This window comes from Vulpes vulpes, chromosome 2 (assembly GCF_048418805.1).
Source record: "Vulpes vulpes isolate BD-2025 chromosome 2, VulVul3, whole genome shotgun sequence".
In the NCBI taxonomy this organism is placed as follows: Eukaryota; Metazoa; Chordata; class Mammalia; order Carnivora; family Canidae; genus Vulpes; species Vulpes vulpes.
In genome coordinates, this window is record NC_132781.1 from 40,616,715 (window position 1) to 40,638,607 (window position 21,893).

At 43.4% G+C, this 21,893-nt stretch overlaps 1 protein-coding gene and 1 pseudogene across 3 annotated transcripts; both read right to left on the reverse strand.

Annotated features, from left to right (window-relative positions):
- Positions 1 to 1,294: 1,294 nt before the first annotated feature.
- RNF135 (ring finger protein 135) lies at positions 1,295 to 15,399 on the reverse strand. Of its 3 annotated transcripts, XM_072747736.1 has the most exons (6): positions 14,627 to 15,396; positions 8,550 to 8,620; positions 7,035 to 7,184; positions 4,532 to 4,694; positions 2,896 to 2,985; positions 1,295 to 2,349 (listed from the first exon to the last, which is right to left on the reverse strand). In XM_072747736.1, the coding sequence occupies exons 1-6, from the start codon at positions 15,264 to 15,266 to the stop codon at positions 1,820 to 1,822; spliced, it is 1,644 nt and encodes a 547-aa protein (XP_072603837.1). In that variant the 5' UTR covers positions 15,267 to 15,396; the 3' UTR covers positions 1,295 to 1,819. The 3 variants fall into 3 exon arrangements, with proteins under 3 accessions (XP_072603837.1, XP_025851960.2, XP_025851958.1); XM_025996175.2 differs by lacking the exon at positions 8,550 to 8,620 and having other exon boundaries at positions 14,627 to 15,202; XM_025996173.2 differs by lacking the exons at positions 4,532 to 4,694; positions 7,035 to 7,184; positions 8,550 to 8,620 and having other exon boundaries at positions 14,627 to 15,399.
- Positions 8,754 to 8,883, reverse strand: LOC140598032 (U4 spliceosomal RNA; annotated as a pseudogene).
- Positions 15,400 to 21,893: the final 6,494 nt, after the last annotated feature.

Below are 21,893 nucleotides of genomic sequence, written 5' to 3' on the forward strand. Positions count from 1 at the left end.
ACCCCGGGATCACGACCTGAACCAAAGGCAGACATTCAACCACTGAGCCACCCAGGTACCTCTTGGAGAGAGGGTCTTTAAGCAGACTCTCTGCAGAGCAAGGAGCCCATGTGGGGCTAGCTCTCAGGACCCTGGTGCCAAAACCAAGAGTCAGTCCCTCAACTGACTAAGCAACCCAGGCACTCCACTCCCTGCCCCCCTACCCTGCCATCTGTATACTTTAAATAGGTGAATTTTATAAAATGTAATTGTATCTCAACAAAGCAGTTAAGAAAAAGACATATCCACTTTTTTTTTTTTTACACGGGTAAGCCTCTTGTGACTAGGTGTGCATATTTGGTGCTAAAACTCTAAAGAGATTCAACGAAATGATTACTGTAAAAGTCAGATTCCTTTCAGGTAGAAGCAGGGTCCTGTGATTGAGATAAGGCACATGAAGGAGTTTCTGGCAGGGGGTGGGGGTGGGGGGGCAGTTAGGAAACTTCTCTTTCTTGACTGGAAGGGTAGTTACTAAGGGTGTTTACTCTGTAATAATTCATTATATTCCACATATGTTGTATAGAGTTTTCTTATTATGTAATAAAATAGTTTTTAAAAACAGGGGAAATCAAATATGAAATGACATCTAATGCTGGCCAGACTGTCAGGTGGCCCCCATGACCTTCCACCTCCTGGTATTCCTGCTCTTGCATAATCCCTTCCCATCGAGCCTGGGCAAGATCTGTGGCTTGTTTCTAAACAATAGAATAAGGCAAAGGCAACAGGATGTATGTGATTATGTTAGCGTGATTACATTATATAAGATCTAATGTCCATTTGGCTAGAAGAACTCCTCTTCCTCATTGGCTTTGAGGATGTAAGTAACTACAGCACAGAGGCCTGTGGGGTAAGGAACTGAGGGTGGTCCATAGCCAATAGCCAGCAAGAAACTGAAGCCCTTAGTCTGACAACCCACAGGGAACTGAATGCGCTGAAGATCACATGAGTTTGGAAGGAGATCCTTCCCCAGTTGAGCTTCAGATGCCATCATGGCTCCATATCACCCCTTGACTGCACCTGGTGATGCTGCGAAGCAGAGGTGTTGTCGAACTGTGCCCTGAAGCCTGCTGTACAGAAACTGAGATAATAACTGTGCATTGTTCGAAACCATTGCATTCATGGTAGTTATTATAATACAGCAATTATTACAATTATTACACAGCAATTGAAAACCTGCCCCTGTGCTTGGGAGTCCCTAAAACCACTCTCAGATTCAGTGATTTGCTAGAAGAACTCAGAGAACTCAAAGAAGTGATTATAGTCTTGGTTACAATTTATTAACAGTGGAAAGATACAGATTAAAATCAGCAGTAGAAAAAGGCACATAGGAAACAGGCTAAGAGACCCCAAGTCTCCTTCCCCACAGAGTCACAAGGACAATGTTAATTCCCCATGCAACAGCATGTGACAATATACAAGGAGGACTATCAACCAGGGTGGCTTACCCAAGCCTTGGTGCCCTGGTGTCGGTCACATAGGCAGGCCTTTGTCTCCAGCCCCTCCAGAGCTCAAGCTGATACCTTCTGGCCCAAGGCCCTCAGGTAAACCAAAATACTCTTATCAGGCAGGATATGCCAAGCACTTAGAGGCTGCCTCCCAGGAGCCAGTCAGGGACCCATGCTCTCTTGGGAATGTGCAGTTGAACATCCCAAGCCTACAGTTAGCCCTTTACTGTACACCCGTTAACTTGAGAAGTAGGATTCTTGTCAAGTTGCCACTGGCTTGGAACCAGAGGGGGAGACCAGGACACCACCACCATGTTTTAACACCCAGGGAACCTTTACACGTTTACTGGCCGTATAGTCAGAGAGTTTCCAGGATTTAAGCCATAGAGCCAGAAGGCGGGGTGCAGAGGAGAGGAGGCAGAGACTGGGCACTCATACAGCAGCGTCTCCTGGTCAGCCACTGAATAGAAGGCGAGTTTTCCCTCCTCCAGGTCCAGCCAGATGCCCACCACTTTAGGTCTGTCTGAGCCAAGGACCGTTTCCCGGACCATGTGCCATGCAGAGAGTTGGCTATTCCCCTTCCACTCTACACAGTAAGAGTCCTTGGTCCTTCCCAGGATCTGGGTACGCCTCATCCCCCAGGAAGCTACCCCAACTGCCCAGTGGCTGCAATGCTGAGTGTCCACTTCCCAGTACTGCTGCCCAGAAGAGAAGGCCTGGGAACATAAGACCTGGCAGGTCACAAACCTCTCGTGACTCCAGAGATGGGTCTGTGGCCAGTGAGATACAGTCACCACCCGGCAATCCTCGGACACCTCCAAGCTACAGGAGTGGCTGCGAAGGTCAAAGGTTGGGCTGATGGCCCCTGAGGAAAAAAGTAAGAGCAGAAAGCATCTCTGTGTCTTTAGGTGTGATAAAGTTTTATTCACACTGGCATTAAAATTAGTTTATCAAATTGCAGTTTTCTGTACATATCCCCAGTGTTGTTCTAGTAACAATACCCCTTTTTCTATCTTAATTTTTACTTCCCCATTAAGCCTCTTCCAGAAGCTGTATCTGAATCCCACCCAGCATAGCTTGGAATTTGAGAGTCTTCAATCTCTTTTGCTTTTGTGGGTTTTTTTTTTTTTAGATTTTATGTATTTATTCATGAGAGACACACAGAGAGAGGCAGAGACATAGGCAGAGGGAGAAGCAGGCTCCCTGTGGGGAGCCTGATGTGAAAATGAATCCCAGGACCCCAGGATCACAACCTGAGCTAGAAGCAGACAGATGCTCAACCGCTGAGCCACCCAGGTGCCTCTCCCTTTTGCCTTTGTAATCAGATGGCTTGTGAGGCCAGGAACAGACCCAGCAGCAGAAGGTGGATGTGGCAGGCCAAACCCAGGTGTTAAGGAGATCACATACTTACACTGAGCAAACTGGAAGGCCCTCCTGGGGGCTGGGCAGCTGTGGTCAGGCAATGGGTGTGAAGAAGAAGATGGAGCTTCCTGGAGTTTCACTAAGGATTTCAAAAAATTGGGAGGGAGAAAAGAAAGTCTCATTTAAAAAAAAAAAAAAAAGGCAAATAGAAGGTATCCAAACACCATGATCAGGACATATGGCTTGTCTGCTTCATCACATTTCTTTAGTGGATTTTTTTAGTGTCAGACTTGGATCAAGGCAGAACATCCAGCTCAGGTATGTTCAGCCCCATGTTCTCACCATGGACCTTTTTTTTTTTTTTTTTACTGCCTGTTTCCCTGGTAACGGCTTCCCTCGAAGCTTCTTGCTGGTAGAGACCTTGTTCACCTTTATGTTCTAAGCACCAAGCGTAGTGCCAGCTACATAGGAAGTAAGTGTCAGATGCATATCTATCAAATAAATTACAGTTCCAGCAGGTCACAGCATTCTAACACCCAGAATACCCATGACCCCCTGTCTGTGATTTAAACTGTCACTCACACAAGTAAATTCTGAATGGGAACTCAAGAAACTAATACAAGTGGTTAACTGAGGCAGGGCAATAGGAAAATTGGACAAGGGTGGGAAAGAGATTTTCACTGTATGCTTTTATATTGTTTTGATTTCTGAATTTAAAATTTTAAATTTAACCTCAAAATTTATTTCTCCCTTTTTCTAGATTTTATTTTTTAGTAATCCCTAGGCCCAACATGGAGCTTGAACTCACAGCTCTAAGATCAAGAGTCACATGCTCCACCAACTGAGCCAGCCAGGAGCCCCTAAATATTGATTTCAAATATGTGTCAGTAAATAAGATCACTAAGGAACCCAATCTAAATTTAGGGGCACACAGGAGCCAAGAGGGCACTTATTTCTCAGATAATTTTTGCAGCAGCTAATAAAGTATGTTCTAACTTGTTTCCTTGAGAAACTTTTCCCAAGGGATCATGTTTCTCCACCTAAATAAAAAATAACTTTTTAAGCAGAGTAAGACCATTTAAACATAGAAAGAGTTATAAGAGATATGTCTCTAAAGTATAGAAAGCTGGCAGCGGAGCAGGAGGCAGAGCAGAAGGAGTCCAGAGCTAATGTCTAAGGGGCAGGTGTGAATTGTTCTTCAGTCATGACAAGGGTTATAATAGAGAACCTACAAAGTCAGGACAGAGAGGTTCTTTCCTGCATTGTTACTGTTTACTATTAGTATACTCACCAGGGATGACAGTTTAATAGAACTTATCAAGGATGATTTACAAAGTCGCATGCTTTGTTAACAAAGACATTTAATAATTAAACATAAAAAGCAGCCTATTTTTGAATCTCCAGGTAGATAACACAGGCAAGCAGCAAAATCAGGTCTAGATTCTGGATGTATAGGTCTGAGAAAATGAGTTTCTATCTTTTAAAGGCTTATGTTACATCACACCTCCAGTTACATCCAAAACACATAGCTAGCCACAAAAACACCTCAGCCCACTCCTTCCTCATTTACAACACCACAGCTGGGCTCTGGGATCCTCATCCCCCCAAAACAAAGCCATGGAACACTTTGTCATTTCTCCCAACTTCCATAGTTAATCCTCTTTCCCAAAATAAAATCAATTCACCCTGCAGATGTTCTTCAAGGGCCCCTTTCCATGTGAAGTTTTCTTGTAATTTTTTCTGGATTTCTTCTAGGTCATGCAGAATGTCTTTCATTTTTCTCTCGGGTGTGTCAGAAGTCACTGGCTTTGAAGAAGCCAAGGCAAGGTCCGCCCCATCAGAAGAAGACTATTGATGAATCATTAAAAATTAATTAATTAATTGAAGTCTCCTAAGGTATGCATCAAGTTAGTATATTCTAATTCTGCCATCTATAATTTTCTACTTGCCTCCTCACAAATTTTTAAAAACATAATTAGGCCCTCAAACTACATGAAAGCAATATGGAAGAACACATAGTGCAGCCAAAAGTATTAAAGAGTGGTTATTTACGGGTGGTGGAGTTGTGGATGATGTTTGTTTTCTTTAAACTGCTACATATTTTCTAGTATTTTGTACAATAAATATGGATTTCTTTTATATATATATATAAGCTATTTTTTTAAAGATTTTATTTATTTATTCACAAGAGACAAAGAGAAAGAGGCAGAGACACAGGCAAAGGGAGTACTTTCTTCGGCTTACTTCTAATTTGTAGAACAACCTTCCACCATAGGTTGGTTATTCCCTTTTACCAAAGAAGTTTCAACTCATGGTGAACTCAGTCACCACAGTAAATTTTTTTGTCCTGCAATTGCCTACCACTTGAGCACTTTTCTTTTTCAGCACTTTTTTAGACCAGAGCTTTTTTTCATCCTCACATCAAACCAATGCAATGATCAAGTGTGAAAGTCAGATTTTCAGGCTTTCCTCCCCCTCAACACCTTGCAGCCCTGAAGACCCCTGTCTCCACTCATTCAGTGAGTGTTTGCTGAGCACCTGCTGTGCAGCAAGCACCTTGCTAGGCCTGGGGATACAAGAGTAAACAAAAGAACAAAGGCCATCAAAGTCTCTACCATAATGAAGCTTCAAGTCCAGGGCAAGGGAAGAAGGAGAATGGATATGAATAAATTATGGCACACATCATTGTCACGTTGCAACTTATGGTAACTGCTACAAGTGAAATTGTAAGGGCCTCTAATCTAACAGGGGCACTTGTTTGAGGAAATCAGTGAAGGTTTCTCCAGGAAAGTGAAGATCTAGCTGTGGTCTGAAGGATGAGCAGACGTTACCTAGGTGACAGGGTGAAAGAACATTCCATGGAGTGCATCCCGTGGTGGGAAGAAGTGTGACACCTTGCAGGAACCAATAGTGGCCAGAGTGGCTGCAGCATAAAGACCTGGGGTGAGGCGGAGGAGGGGAGCTGGGTGGCAGGCCACAAGAGGGGCAGACAGGAAATGCGTTCTGGAGGGCCCTGTTCATTCTGTGAGGACTGCCAAGATTGAGGTATTAATTCCACAAAAGTAGATGTCACTGGAGATGTTGTAAATCAGATTTGTGTCTGACAGGGTCACTCTGACAATCACTAGGAGAGCAGACCAGTGGGAATAGAGTGGAGTAATTCATTCTTGCAGTAATCTAGGCAAGAAATGATCAGAGGCTTGGATCAGAGATGTCTCCAAGGAGCTCAAGAGTAGTAAATAGCGGGAGTCCCTGGCTCAGCGGTTTAGCACCTGCCTTCAGCCCAGGGTGTGATCCTAGAGTCCCAGGATCAAGTCCCACATCAGGCTCTCTGCATAGAGCCTGCTTCTCCCTCTGCCTGTGTCTCTGCCTCTGTGTGTGTGTGTGTGTGTGTGTGTGTGTGTCTCATGAATAAATAAAAAAAATATTTTTTTAAAAAAAGAGTAGTAAATAGGTTCCAGGGATGTTTAGGCCAGCAAGGGAGGGAGTGACATGATTCCCAGGTTTATGCACTTAGGATAACAGAACCAGTCATTGAGATGGGGACTCCCAAAGGAGAAACAGTTTGGGACATTTTAAGTGGGATGTCCAAGAAGACATCCAAGAGGAAAAGGTGAGAAGGAAGATATCAGACCATAGCTCAGAGAAGGGTCCAGGATGGAGTTATGTTTGTGCACAGAGTGGTCATTAAAGCCATGGTGTGGGGAAGACCATGCAGTGGGGAAGATAGGGATGTACCCTCAGCCTTGAGGAATTTGGGCACTTTGCTGCTGAGGAGGGAAAAAGAGAGTGAGCCCACAAGACAAAGAAGGAGCAGCTACAGAGAAATGGGAAGTTCAGAAGACCCCTGTCCCAGAAGGTAAGGGAAAAGAAAGCTTCAAGAATGAAGTGTGGTCAAAGGGTGCTGAGAGGTCAATGAAGATGAGGACTAGACTGTCTGCACGATTTGCATAGAGGTTCCTGGGTATCTCAGAGCTGGTTAGGTGTAGAGATAAGGATGGAACCTAGCTCACCTGAAGCTCCCTTACCTCACCTCAAGCATTCTGCACTTCCAGTCATCCATGTGTGACAGTAAGAAAGTGGTAAAAGATGAAGACATTGCATCCTTCACATACTTCTGTGGCTCCAGCTGGAAACTGTCCCTAGTCCTACTCCCAGCACATGCTTTCCCCTCCCCGCTGAGCCTACCATGCCCATGCTCAGGGTGCTCCTTTCATTTTCTGGTCCAGATTCAGGAAGGTGTTTCTGACTCTGAAGATTCCTGACAATGCCTACAAGCTGTTCCACCAACTCTGTCAGCTCACGTCCAACTTCTTTGATGCACTTCTGGGCCGCTGCCTTTAAAAGAACAAAAGAACAAAGTGGTGGTGGTGGGGTGGCACCTGGGTGGCTCAGTCAGTTAAGCATCTGCCTTCGGCTCAGGTCATGATCCCAGGGTCCTGGGATGAAGCCCCACATCAGGCTTCTTGCTTGGTGGGGAGTCTGCTTCTCCCTCTGCCTCTGCTGCTCCCCCTGCTTGTGCTCATTTTCTCTTTCTGTCAAATAAATAAATGGAATCTTTAAAAAAATAAAATAAAATAACAAAGTGGAACACAAAGCTGGACCCAGGACCCAGCAGCTCTAGACAGAGGGAGCTGTAAATACTGCATAAAGGAAGCAGGCAACCGAGTGACAAAAATGTCCAGAGGACAAGGAGGCAGACAGCCCATATACCTTGGCATGCCTACTGATCATCCTATAGCCATAACAGGGAAACAGAGCCCATCCACAGGCAGGGGGCAGAGATGAGAGTGAAGGCTAAAGGAAAGTGAACAGAGGAGGTAAGAGAGATGCTGAGAGCCTGGCAGGGTGCATGCAGCCGGCATGGTGAGTGGGACTGTGGAGGGCATTCAATTGGAGGGGTTGAAGGTCCACTCTCACCAGGGTCATCTTGTGTCTTCACCACTCCTTTCAAAGTGAAAATGACCCTCCCTCTTTCTCCTCTTCAACAATGCAGAGACTCTACCTGTTTACTGTGCAGGGATCTTAGCGACTTTTTTTTTTTTAAGGTTTTATTTATTTAGTTGAGAGAGAGAGAAAATGAGAGAGAAAGTGCAAGCAGGGGGAGAGGCAAAGGGAGAGAGAGAGAATCTCAAGCAGACTCCGCATTGAATGCAGAGCTCAACATGGGGCTTGATCTCAAGACCCTGAGATCATGACCTAAGCTGAAATCAAGAGTTCAATGTTTACTCAACTGAGACATCCAGGTGCCCCGATCTTGGAAACTTTAAAGTGATGCACAGATGCCAGCTCCTTTCATTTGATTATTGATATCCTACACATTTTTTAATTAATTAATTTATTTATTTATTTATATTTATCCATGAGAGACACAGAGAGAGAGAGAGAGAGAGAGACAGGGACACAGGCAGAGGAAGAAGCAGGCTCCATGCACGGAGCTTGATGTAGGACTCAATCTGGATCTCCAGGATCATGCCCGGGGCCAAAGGCAGTGCTAAACCACTGAGCCACCCAGGCTGCCCAAATAAGTAAAATCTTAAAAAAAAAAAAAAAAAAAAAATTATCATAATCACACACACAAAAAAAAAGAAAAAAAAAGGAAGCAACCATGTCCCATCAGAAGGTGAATGGATAGATTGTGGTACATCTATGTAATAGAATATTATTCAGGAATAAAAAGAAATGAGCTATCAAGCCACATACCATCACTTTGCTTAGTGAAAGAAGCCAATCTGGAAAGGATATAAATTGTATGGTTCTAATTATATGACATCCTGGGAAAAAGAGACAGTAAAAAGATTAACAAGTGCCAGGGTTTGGGATCAAGGTACAAAGAGGTGGAGCATAGGGGATTTTCAGAGCAGTAAAACTGTATGACACCATAACTGCAGTTACATATTATCATGCATTTGTCAAAACCAATAGAACTGTACAATCCAGAGTGAACCCTAATATCAACTGTGGATTTTAGTTTCAATTGGCAAAATCATGCCTTGGATAAACCTCATTGGCTACAATACTGCCACTGCATCAAGCTCAACTGTGGATTTTAGTAAATAATGTATTAATATTGATTCATCAATTGCAACAAATGTACCACACTAATGCAAGATGTTAATAATAGGGCAAACTATTATTAGGGACATATGGGGACTTGCCACAATATCTGCTCAGTTTTCTGTAAACATAGAACTGCTTCGAAAAATAAACGCTATTAATTAATTCAAAAAAGAGGATATAACCTGATTATACAATGTGACCTCAATTCTGTTAAAAAAGATTGCAGAGGCACCTGTTTGGCTCAGTTGGTTAAGCATCCAACTCATTATTTCAGCTCAGGTCATGATTTTATGGATCCTGAGATTGAGCCCCACCTCATTATCTGTGCTCAGTGGGGAGTCAGCTTGAGATTCTCCCTCTCCCTCACCTTCAGCCCCTCCCCTCCTCAAATAAATAAATAAATCTTTAAAAATATATATTACAGAGAACAGGGGTACCTGGCTGGCTCGGTCAGTAGAGTGTATGACTCTTGATCTTGGAGTGAGTCTGAGCCACATCCACATTGAGTATAAAGATTAATTAAGAATAAAATCTTAAATATATATATATGTATAAATATATATCTTATATATATATATATGTATATGTATATCTGAGAACAGCAAAAGGGTGGAGTAGGCAACTCCAAGATCTCATGTTCCCTCCACACAGAAACATCACAGAACCAGCAAAAACTGACAGAAAAAATTGTGTCAGAACTCTGTAAAAGACTCAGAGGGAAATTTATAACTGGAAAGACCTGCATTAAAAAGAAAAAAGATCTCAAATCAATCACTAAATTTTTTTTAAGATTTTATTTAATTATTCATGAGAGACACACACAGAGAGAGAGGCAGAGACACAGGCAGAGGGAGAAGCAACTCCCTGCAGGGAGCCCAATGCGGGACTCGATCCCAGGATCCCGGGAACACGACCTGAGCTGAAGGCAGACACTCAATTCCTGAGCCACCCAGGCGTCCCTCTACCAAATACTTAAAGAGTTAACATCAATAGTTTCCAAATTCTTCCAAAATGTTGAAGATGGTGAAACACTTCCTAACTCCTCAGTAAGGCCAGCATTACCCTAATGCCAAAGCTAGATAAACACATCACAAGAAAATTACAGGCCATTATCCATTATGAATATTGATGTAGAAATTCTTAACAAAAACTAGCAAACTAAATCCAACAGCATACTAAAAGGATAATACACCACGACCAAGCAGAATTTATCCTAGAAATGTGAGGTGGTTCAACTTAAGAAAAACAACCAATATAATACATCACATTAATAGAATGAAGGAAGCACACACACACGATATACAATCATCTCAATCGATGCAGAAAAAGCATTTGACAAAATCTAACACCCTTTCATGATCAAAAAAATACATATACTGAGAAAACCAAGAATAGAATTTCCTCAACATGATAAAGGGAATTTATGAAAAACCCACAACTAACATCATACTCCATGGTAGAAGACTAAAAGCTTCTAGTCAGGAACAAAACAAGCATGCCTGGTTTCAACTCTGCTACCAAACATTGTACAGGAAATTTAGGCAGAGCAATTAGACGAGAAATAAAGAGCATCCCAATTGGAAAAGAAGAAGTACGATGATCTGTACTCACATAGGATATGACCATATAAATATTATCCTAAAGAATCCACAAGAGAGGATGGCCTGGGTGGCTCAGGTCATGATATCAGGGTCCTGGGATGGAGCCCCATGTTGGGTTCTCTGCTCAGCAAGGAGCCTACTTCTCCCTCTCCCTCTGCCTGCCACTCTGCCTACTTTTGCTCTCTTTCTGTCAAATACATTTTTAAAAATCTCTTTAAGGGATCCCTGGGTGGCGCAGTGGTTTAGCGCCTGCCTTTGGCCCAGGGCGCGATCCTGGAGACCCGGAATCGAATCCCACATCGGGCTCCCAGTGCATGGAGCTTGCTTCTCCCTCTGCCTATGTCTCTGCCTCTCTCTCTCTCTGTGACTATCATAAATAAATAAAAGTTAACAAAAGGATTGAAAAAAAAAAAGATTTAAAAAAAAATCTCTTAAAAAAAAAAAAAAAGAATCCGCAAGAAAGCTAGTAAATGAATTCAGCAAAATTACAGGGCACAAGATCAGCTCCCAAAAAGAAGTGTGTTTTTATACACCTGCAGGGAATGATCCAAAAATGAAATTAAGGAAGCAATTCCATTTATAGTAGCATCTAAAGGAATAAAATACCTAGGAATACATTTAACTAAGGAAATGAAAGGACTTATATTTTTGGAACCTACAGAACATACTAAAAGATAGTTAAAAAGACCTAAATAAATGGAATAAATAAATGGAAATAATAAATAATAAATAAATGGAAAGACATTTCACATTTCTGGGAAGAAGACATAATATATTTTTTAAAGATTTTATTTATTTATTCTGTTAAAAAAATAGCAGAGAGAGAGAGAGACAGAGAGAGAGAGAGAGACTGGCAGAGGGAGAAGCAGGCTCCATGCAGGGAGCCTGATGTGGGACTGATCCGGGTTCTCCAGTATCAGACCCTGGGCTGAAGGAAGCGCTAAACGGCTAGGCCACCGGGGCTGCCCCAAGAAGACATAATATTGTTTTGTTTTGTTTTGTTTTGTTTTGTTTTAAGATTTTATTTATTCATGATAGACAGAGAGAGAGAGAGAGAGAGAGAGAGAGAGGCAGAGGGAGAAGCAGGCTCCATGCAGGGAGCCCGACATGGGACTTGATCCCGGGTGTCCAGGATCACACCCTGGGCCAAAGGCAGGTGCTAAACCGCTGTGCCACCCAGGGATCCCCAAGAAGACATAATATTGTTAAAGATGTCACACCCAAGGCAACCTACAGATTCAATCCACTCCCTCTCAAAATTCCAACAGCCTTCTTTGCAGAATGGTAACATCAATCTTCAAATTCATATGGAATTGCAGAGGCCCTGAAGAGCAAAAACAATCTTGAAAAAGAAGAACAGAGTAGGATGGACTTATGCTTTCTGATTTCAAACTTTACTACAAAGCTATAGTAATCAAAACAATGTGGTACTGACATAAGGATAGACCAAAAAAAAAAAAAAAAATCAGTGGAATAGAATTAGGAGTCCAGAGATAAATCCATTCATCTACGGCCAACTGATTTTTTTAAAAAGATTTTATTTATTAATGAGAGACACAGAAAGATAGGCAGGCTCCCCATGGGGAGCACAGTGTGGGACTAGATCCCAGGACCCTGGGATCACGACCCGAGCTGAAGGCAGATGCTCAACCACTGAGCCACACAGGCGCCCCAAGAGTAATACTTGTACAAATGGTTTCAGGTGAAGGTACCCCCTAGCTGATTTTTTTATAAGGTGCTAACTCCACTCAATGGAGAAAAATAGTCTCTTCGACAGATAGTGCTGGGACAGCTAGATTTCCACATGTAAAAGAATAAAGTTGGACCCCTACCTCATGCACATAGAAACATTAACTCAAAATAGATCAGCAACCTAAATATATGACCTATTACCATAAAAATCTTAGGAGAAAATATGAGGGTAAATCTTCATGAACTCAGAATTCAGCAATGCATTTAGATATGACATGAGAAGAAGAAATAGATAAAACTTTTGTGTATCAAAGGACACCATCAAGAAAGTAAAATGACAACCCATAAGATGAGGGGATATATTTGAAAGTGGTATATCTGATAAGGGCTTAATATCCACAATTTATAAAGATTTCCTAAAACTCAACAAAAACAAAGAACCTAACTTTTAGGTACGCCTGGGTGGCTCAGCGATTCAGCGTCTGCCTTCAGCTCTGGGCATGATCCTGGGATCTGGGATCTGGGATCTGGGATTGAGTCCCACATCGGGCTCCTTGCAGGGAGCCTGCTTCTCTCTCTTCCTATGTCTCTGCCTCCGTGTCTCTCATAAATAAACAAATTAAATCTCTAAAAAAAAAAGAACCTAACTTTTAAAACAATCAAAGGACCTGAATAAGCATTTCTCCAATAAAGATATATACATGAGCAATAAGCACAAGAAAAGAGAGGTGCCTGGGTGGCTCAGTCCCTTAAGAGTCTGCCTTTGGCTCAGGTCATGATCCCTGAGTCCTGGGATAGAGCCCCATATTGAGGCTCACTGATCAGCGGGGAGCCTGCTTCTCCCTCTGCCCCCTGCTAGTGCTCTCTTTTACTATCTCTCTCTCAAATAAATAAATAAATAAATAAATAAAATCTTAAAAAAACACATACACATGAGAAGATGTTCAGTCACCATCATCAATCGTCAGGGAAATGCAGATCAAACCCACAGTGAGAAAACACTTCAATCCTAAACGGGAAAGCTATACTAAAAACAAAGTGGTGAGAAGGCGGAATGAAAGTAAAACGAGAGAATAACAAGTACTGGCAAGTATGTGGAAAATTCGGCAACTCCTCCTTTGCTGGTGGAATGTAAAATGTTGTAGCTGCTGCAGAATTTACCGAAAAGAACTGAAAATAAGGTCTTGGTTATTTGCACACCAATATTCCACTGCATCATTACTCACAGTAACCAGCAGGTGGAAACAATCCAAATTTCCATTAGTGTATGAACAGATAATATTTGGTACATACATACAATGGAACATTACTCAGCCACAAAAAGGAATAAAATTCAGGTGCATGCTACAACATGAATGAACTCTGAAAACATGGTAGGTGGAAGAAGCCAGACACAAAGAGACAAACATTACACGACTCCACTGATATGAAATATCTAGAGTAGGCAAGTCATGAAGACAGAACACAGATTAGAGGTTAAAAGGGTCTTCAGATAGGATGCCTGGGTGGCTCAGCGGTTTAGCGCTTGCCTTTGGCCCAGGGTGTGATCCTGGGATCCTGGACCCCGGGATTGGGTCCCACGTCGGGCTCCCTGCATGGAGCCTCCTTCTCCTTCTGTCTCTCATAAATAAATAAAAATCTTTTTTTAAAAAAAAAGGGGTGTGTGTGTGCTGCAGAGCGTTGGAATGAGAAGTTATTGCTTAAAGGGTGCAGAGTTTTTGTGGTGATGACCTTTTGGAAACAAACTAGTGATAGCTGCACATCACTGTGAATATAACTCATGCCACTAAATTATACACTTAAAAAAGTATGGAGGGACACCTAGGCGGCTCAATGGTTGAGCCTCTGCCTTCAGCTCAGGTCCTGATCCCGGGGTCCAGGGATCGAGTCCCATGTTGGGCTCCCTGCACGGAGCCTGCTTCTCCCTCTGCCTGTGTCTCTGCCTCTCTCTGTGTGTGTCTCATGGATAAATAAATAGAATCTTTAAAAAAAAAAAAAAAAAAAAAAAGGTTGGTATGACTCTATGCTATATGTTACCCCAATAGAAGAATGTTAAAAGAGACCACGGTCTGCAGACAGACTGGCCGAGAGTGGAAATGTGCCAAGGAGTAGATAGAGCACCCAGTCTGATTGCAAGTCAGGGACTGGGTTCTCCTCCGCGTCCTCACACTCATCCCCACTTCCCCAGGAGCGGGAGCGCTCAGAGCCAGAGCAGACCGCGCGGCAGGCAGGCGGCGGGGCGAAGGGCGCAAGCGCGGAGGCAGGGCACCCGGGAAGCGCAGTCCGCGTCGGCGCGGCGGGGCGGGGCGCGGCGCGGCGGGGCGGGGCGGCGGGGGGCGGCGGGGGGCGGCGCGGGGCGGCGGGGGGCGGCGGGGGGCGGCGCGGGGGGGCGCAGGTGCCCGCGGCGCCCGCCGGGCCCTCGCCTACCTGGCGCAGCGCGCGGCTGTACTTGTCCACCAGCTCCTGCAGCATCGTGTTCTTGCGCAGCTGCCGCGGCTCCGCGGCGCTCGCGCGGCAGGTGGGGCAGGAGCGCGGGGGCCCAGCGCAGCCGGCGGCCCACAGGCCCTTGAGGCAGTCGCGGCAGAAGCTGTGGCCGCAGGGCAGCGTGGCGGGCCAGGCGAGCAGCCCGTGACAGATGATGCAGCCCAGGTCGTCCTCGGCCAGCCACACGGGGACGGCCGGGCCGGGGTCCGGGCCCGCCATGGGGACGGGGCGCCCCACGGGACGCCTGGGCGCGGACGTCTCCTCCAGCTCCTCCCTCGGCCTTCCTCTGCCCGCCTCGGCCCAGCCTTTCTTCCTGTCTCTGGTGTGGGGGAGAGCGGCCTTGGAGCGTCCTTCCCCTCCCCGCACGCCGCGCCCTAGGGCAGAGCGGGCCGGAGTCACAGCTGCGCGCGATCTCGGCTCGCCCCCAGCGCTGGGGATACCCTGATGTCCCAAGCACCCGCGAGCTTGGTGCCCTCCCTCTGCACACAGACCCCGGCCCATTAAAACGCGGTCCCGACAGCCCTCGAGAAGAGAGGGTCCGGTTCGAGAACTTTATTACGAGACTGCGCCCACTAGCTGTCATCCATCCCCTCCAACAAGTAGTAAAAGATTAAAGAAAACCCGGCGCAGGGCACTTGGGGGGCCCAGTGGTTGAGCCTCAGCCAGAGGGTGAGGGTCCTTATCCCAGGGTCCAGCGATCCAGTCCTCATCAGGCTCCGCGGGGGTAGCCTGCTTCCCCCTGTGCCTATGTCTCGGCCTCTCTCTGTGTCTCTCATGAATAAATAAATAAAATCTTAAACAAAAAAAATTCCCAGTGCACATAGCTCTTTAAAAAGAATGATGCTGGGGCTTCACTCCCAAAGAGTCTGATTTCATCCTCCGGGGTGGATCCCCGCACGGATATTCTTAAAAGCCTCCTCGAGATGATTCTAATATGCGGCCAAAGTTGAAGGACCCCTAGACATTTCAAACCGCCACTACGATGCAGAACTATGCCACTGTCTCCGTACTGCTCTCTGCTGGCTGAAAGCACATTACCCAACAAGCAACCGGACAAAAACACTAAGGTCTGTTTTCTTGAGGTAGCACGCCTGGCCTTGGTTGGGCTCGCTGGCTTCCTCCTCTCTCCTTATTCCAGTCTCAAGCTCATCACAGCAGGAAAATGTTGGGGCTGGAAGGCCCCAAAGAGGCAAAGGAACTTTCAGGTTTACACAGCAGCCATTGAGTGGCAGAGACCAGAACCCCCATCTCTCTGATCTGTTGAAATGAACTAACAGTATCTCATATTTTATTTCATCCCATCTTGCCTTGCCCCAAAGTAAGTACAAGATAATACAAATGTATGGCTATTTCCAATACTGATAATGACAAGTAGTAGTCAATAGAACTACCTGTTAGGCTACTCAGTGAAGTTTCCAGCTCTTTTCAGCACCTGGTAGGATTGGCACTTCTCTGACCCACTTGAAACATGCAGAATACTTGTCACCTTTCCACCAGCTTAAAAAAGCTAGTAAGTCATTGTATCCCTTTCTGCCAAATGCCCTGACTGTGGAGATGAAGCCATCATCCGGTGGCCTGGTGTCTGAGTGGTGAAGATGAGCAGACCCCCTGGGAACCCACACTGGAACCTGTAGTAAAAGAGAAAAATAAACTTAAGACATGTTAAGCTTATGGAGACTTAGTGGATGCTTGTGGCTACAGCATAATTTAGCCTATCCTGATTGATATGTTACCTGGATTTTGTTCCGAAGTCTCTTCATTGGTGGTAAACCCTATTTCTTCACACCTCTTTTCTTGAAATATAGACACAATACTAAAGACACGTGCTCAAATTTTCCATCTTGAAAAATAAAATCTCCTTTAATAGAAGCATCCCTCTAGCGACCTCTCCTTCCCTTCTCTATTAGACACCCAAGTTTCTTGAAGGAGTGGATTAACCAGTGGTCTGCAAACTTTTTCTTGGACAATTCCTGAAAGTTTCATGCAAAAACATGCAGTGGTTACCAGAAAGAGGGTAGGGGTGGAAGTAGCCCTAGCTGTAAAAATACATTAACAAGTTCTTCATTTACGTTGGAAAATTTCTCATTGTTTCATCTTTTTGAATTTGTATTGCCATTCCATTTTCTCCAGAGAACTATATTCTTCCTTTTCTATTTTTTGGAATAGTTTGAGAAGAAGAGATGTTCACTCTTCTTTAACTATTTGGTAAAATTCACCTGTGAAGTCATTTGATCCTAGTGATATAGGATAGATATTGGGGTTCATAGCCAACAGCCAAGAAAGAATTCTTAAAACGGCTTCAGTGCAAAAAAGTGTTTTTATTTTTTAAAGATTTTTATTTATTTATTCATGAGATACATAGAGAAAGGATCACAACCTGAGCCAAAGGCAGATGTCCAACCACTGAGCCAGCCAGGGGCCCAAAGTGTTTTTATTAAAGCACAGGGACAGGACCTGTGGGCAGAAAGAGCTGCACTGGGGTCATGAGGAGTGGCCCATTATATACCTCCAAGTTGGGAGGGGGTTAGGGAGAGCATAAGTCTCCAAAGAATTTTGGAAGCAAGGTTTCCAGGACTTTGAGGGGGCTAGCTATTGTTAGGAAAAGATCATTTATTACTGTCTGATAGGACGCCTGGGTGGCTCAGCAGTTAAACATCTGCCTTCGGCTCAGGGCGTGATCCCAGGATCCGGATCAAGCCCGAATTGGGCTCCTTGCAGGAAGCCTGCTTCTCCCTCTGCCTGTGACTCTACCCCTCTCTCTCTGTCTCTCATGAATGAATGAATGAATAAATAAAATCAATCTTTATTACCGTCTAATAAAACCTTAGTCATGAGACCCTCCAGATGCATATTGGTGGATCATATGCTTGGAGGATGATTGCCAACACATATCTTGGGAGGATAAAGATAAAGGAAGTTTCCAAAGTAATTATTTATTTTTTTTAAAGATTTATTTATTTTAGACAGAGGGTGAGCATGAGCAGGAGGGGCAGAGGGAGAGAGAATCTCAGCAGACTCCATGCTGAGCACGGAGTGTGACTTGGCGCTCAATCCAAAGACTGTGAGATCACAACCTGAGCTGAACCCAAGAATTGGACGCTTAATCGACTACACCACTCAGATGCCCCTCAAAGGAATTTTTACATGTTAAAGTAGACTTACAGGATTCTGGAGTTGGGCTAAGATTGCCTTTTGCCCTTAGCAAAGCTCTAACATTGAGGCAGCTGAGTTCCTATAGGACTGTCATTCTGCCTGTTTCAAGGACTTGTCAATGGCCTATAAGTAGTAAAGACGTTTGATTTTTCTTTTGTCTTTGCTTCCCACATCACTGGAGTTTCATTTGTTGGGAGGGTTTTGTTTTGTTTTTTTTTGTACTGATTCAGTTTCTTTGTTGGTTATATGTCTGCTCAAATTTTCTATTTCTTCCTTTTTTTTTTTTTTAAAGATTTTATTTATTTATTCTTGAGAGATAGAAGGAGAGACAGAGCCAAAGACACAGGCAGAGACAGAGCCAGAGACACAGGCAGAGGGAGAAGCAGGCTCCATGCACCGGGAGCCCGATGTAGGATTCGATCCCGGGTCTCCAGGATCGCGCCCTGGGCCAAAGGCAGGCGCCAAACCGCTGCGCCACCCAGGGATCCCTTCTATTTCTTCCTGTTTCAGTTTTGGTAGTTTATATGTTTCTAGGAATTTATCCATTTCTTCTTAGTTGTCCAATTCCACAGAACGATATTCTAAAGCAATCTATTTTATGCATGAAAGTCTTTTATCACTTTGTAATCACTTTTATCAACTTGTAATAATTCTCTGCAATAGAAATATGCATATTTATTGAAATTTTAAAGTCTGTTTTACTTCCTATAACAAAAAGGCTCATTAAATTTTTCTTCTGGGGGATCCCTAGGTGATTCAGCGGTTTAGTGCCTGCCTTCGGCCCGGGGCGTGATCCTGGAGTCCTGAGATGGAGTCCCACATCAGGTTCCCTGCATGGAGCCTGCTTCTCCCTCTGCCTGTGTCTCTGCCTCTCGCTCTCTCCGTGTCTCTCATGAATAAATAAATTAAATCTTTAAAAAAATAAATTTTTATGCTGGATTGACTTATCATTAAAATTATAGGGATGTCTGGGTGGCTCAGCAGTTAAGCCTCTGCCTTCGGCTCAGGGTGTGATCCTGGAGTCCTGGAATCAAGTCCCACATCAGGCTCCCTGCATAGAGCCTGCTTCTCCCTCTGCTTATGTCTCTGCCTCTCTATGTCTCTGTGTCTCTCATGAATAAATAACTAAAATCAGAAAAAAAATTTAATAAAAAAAAGTTATTATTAGCAGTCAGGACACCTGGATGGCTCAGTCAGTTAAGCATCTGACTCTTGATTTCTGCCCAGGTCATGATCTCGAGGTCCTGAGATTGAGCTCAGAGTCAGGCTCCACACTCAGTGTGGAGTCTGCTTGGGATTCTCTCTCCCTCTCCCTTACCCCTTCCTGCTCATACTCTTCTGTCTCTAACAAATATTTTTTTAAAATTATTATTAGCAATCAAAACAAATATAAATTTATATAAATAGGTATTAAATAAAAAATCAAAATTTTATTGGAATTACAGCTCTTAGTGAGATGGATGGGCTGGTTTCTTTTAAAAAATGCATTTATCGGGACGCCTGGGTGGCTCAGCGGTTTAGCAACTGCCTTTGGCCCAGAGTGTGGTCCTGGAGTCCCAGGATAGAATCCCACATGGGGCTCCCTGCATGGAGCCTGCTTCTCCCTCTGCCTGTCTCTGCCTCTCTCTCTGTGTCTCTCATGAATAAATAAATAAAATCTTTTTTTTAATTTTTAATTTAAAAAAACCGCATTTATCTGTGGATGAATATTACTTTTTTCTCCAGCTTTACTGAGTTATCTCAAATGACACATAGCATTGTCTCTAAGTTTAAGATGTACAATACGATGATTTATTTAATGCACATATATATTGCAAAATGATTACCATAATAAGGTTAGTGAACGCCTCCATCATCTCACCTTTTTTTGAGGCTGATGAGAACATTTAAGATCTACTCTCTTAGCAACTTTAAAATATACAAAATAGTAAACAATAGTCACCATGCTGTATGATAGATTCCCAGAATTTCTTCATCTCAAAAATGGCAATTTGTATTTTTTGCCCTACATCTTCCCATATCCCCCCACTTTCCAGTCCCTGGCAACCACTATTCTACTCTGTTTCTGAGTTCAGCTTTTATAGATTCTACATGTGAGATCATACAATGTCTTTCTCTGATTTATTTCATTTAGTATAATATCCTCAAGGGGTGTGTGTGTATTTTCTTTATCCATTCATCTATTAATGTAGACACAGGTTATTTCCATGACTTGACAATTGTGTATAATGCTGCATTGGGTGCAGATAACTCTTTGAGACAGTGATTTTGTTTCCTTCATATATATACCCAGAAATGAGATTACTGGGTTATATGGTAGGTCTATTATTATTTTTTAAGGAACCTCCATAACTTTTCCACAGTGGCTGCAACAATTTACATTCCCACCAGCAGTGCACAGGGGTTCCCTTTTCTCCACATCCTGGCTGATACTTGTTATTTCTTGTCTTTTTGATAGCTTCTCTTACAGCAAGGTGATATCTTTTTTTTTTTAATTTTTTTATTTATTTATGATAGTCACAGAGAGAGAGAGAGAGGCAGAGACACAGGCAGAGGGAGAAGCAGGCTCCATGCACCGGGAGCCCAACGTGGGATTCGATCCCAGGTCTCCAGGATCGCGCCCTGGGCCAAAGGCAGGCGCCAAACCGCTGCGCCACCCAGGGATCCCGCAAGGTGATATCTTATTGGTGTTTTGATTTGCTTTTCCCTGATGATTATGCTGTTGAGCACCTTTTCATGTACCTGCTGGTCATTTGTACTTCTTCTTTGGAAAATATGTATCCAGGTCTTCTGCCTGTTTTTAATTTTTTTTTGCTATTGAGTTATATGAGAGATGAACATTACTTAGCAATAGAATTAAACAAGATTTGGGAATAAATTATACTATTTTTTGTTTTTATGTTAGTTCTGAAAAACCTCGTTCACATATATGACAACCATGTCACATACTTTACTGAATACTTTGAGATAAAAAAATCAGTGATCCATCAACAGAAATTACTTAGTAATCTCTCAGCTGACAATTTGATCAGATTTTCCTTTAATCTTTATTAGAACAAAGAATTTGAGGCTACCTGTGTTGCAAAAGTCAAAAGTATTTACTTTCTTGGGGTGCCTGGCTGGCTCAGTTGAAAGAGCAAGCAACTCTTAATCTCAGGGCCATGAGTCTGAGCCCCATGTTGATTGTAGAGATTAAATAAATAAAAACTTAGAGAAAAAAGAAGTGTTCACTTTCTCATTTTCTGGGAGGTATGGTAACAAGACTTTGCCCGGGCTTATCAAATTACTATCAATTAAACCAGTCACTCTATTACTTAAGAGTCACTTTGTTTAACTTGATATACTCAGGCCTAGAAAAATTGGAATATTAATCATTTGAATACACCTTTGCCAATCTCATATTTTTTTTGGAAAGATACTTTTATATGCTTGAAATATATTTTCTTTAAAATTTGGGGGCTGCAGATTTAGCTTACCCAATTTATGCAAAATACTTGCCACATAACCTAATTGGCAAGGCCAGTTCTCACATCAAACCAGTCAGGCAAATCAGACTCATTTTCTGTCAGTCTGACATCATTGTTAAATTCAAATAGATGTGTTAAAGGGCACCTGGGTGGCTCAGCAGGTTAAGTGTCCAGCTCAGTTTCTGCTCAGGTCATGATGTTGCTGTCCTGGGAGCAAGCCCTCCCTTGGGCTCCTTGCTCAGTGGGGATTCTGCTTTGGTTTCTCTCTCTCCCTCTGCCTCTACCTTCCTCCCTGCCCCTTGCATGCTCTTTCTCTAAAATAAGTAAATAAAATCTTTTTTAAAAATGTGTCAATACACATCCCTGTGACACTGGGTTCTAATGTTAGATGGGAAAGGACAAATTCCTGAATTTGTGTGGGGGATGAAATAAGGTATGACTGCCATTAATATCTACCAGTGCATTCCTTCAGGGACAAAGCATATTTTTTTCAGGGGAAGAAGCCATTAAATGAACATCATCCTCATTCCTACTCCACTTTATATGAATTCAAAATATCCAAACATAAGCCAAAACACCCTATTTTTCAT

Coding starts and splice junctions, on each gene's coding strand:
- RNF135 (XM_072747736.1), bottom strand. CDS start 15,266: ATGACAGCTAGTGGGCGCAGTCTCGTAATAAAGTTCTCGAACCGGACC. Junction 8,621..14,626: donor ACAGCCGCGCGCTGCGCCAG/GTAGGCGAGGGC, acceptor TCTTTTTCCCAG/GATGTCATATAATTAGAACC. Junction 2,350..2,895: donor GGCCTTCCAGTTTGCTCAGT/GTAAGTATGTGA, acceptor TTTTTTCCTCAG/GGGCCATCAGCCCAACCTTT.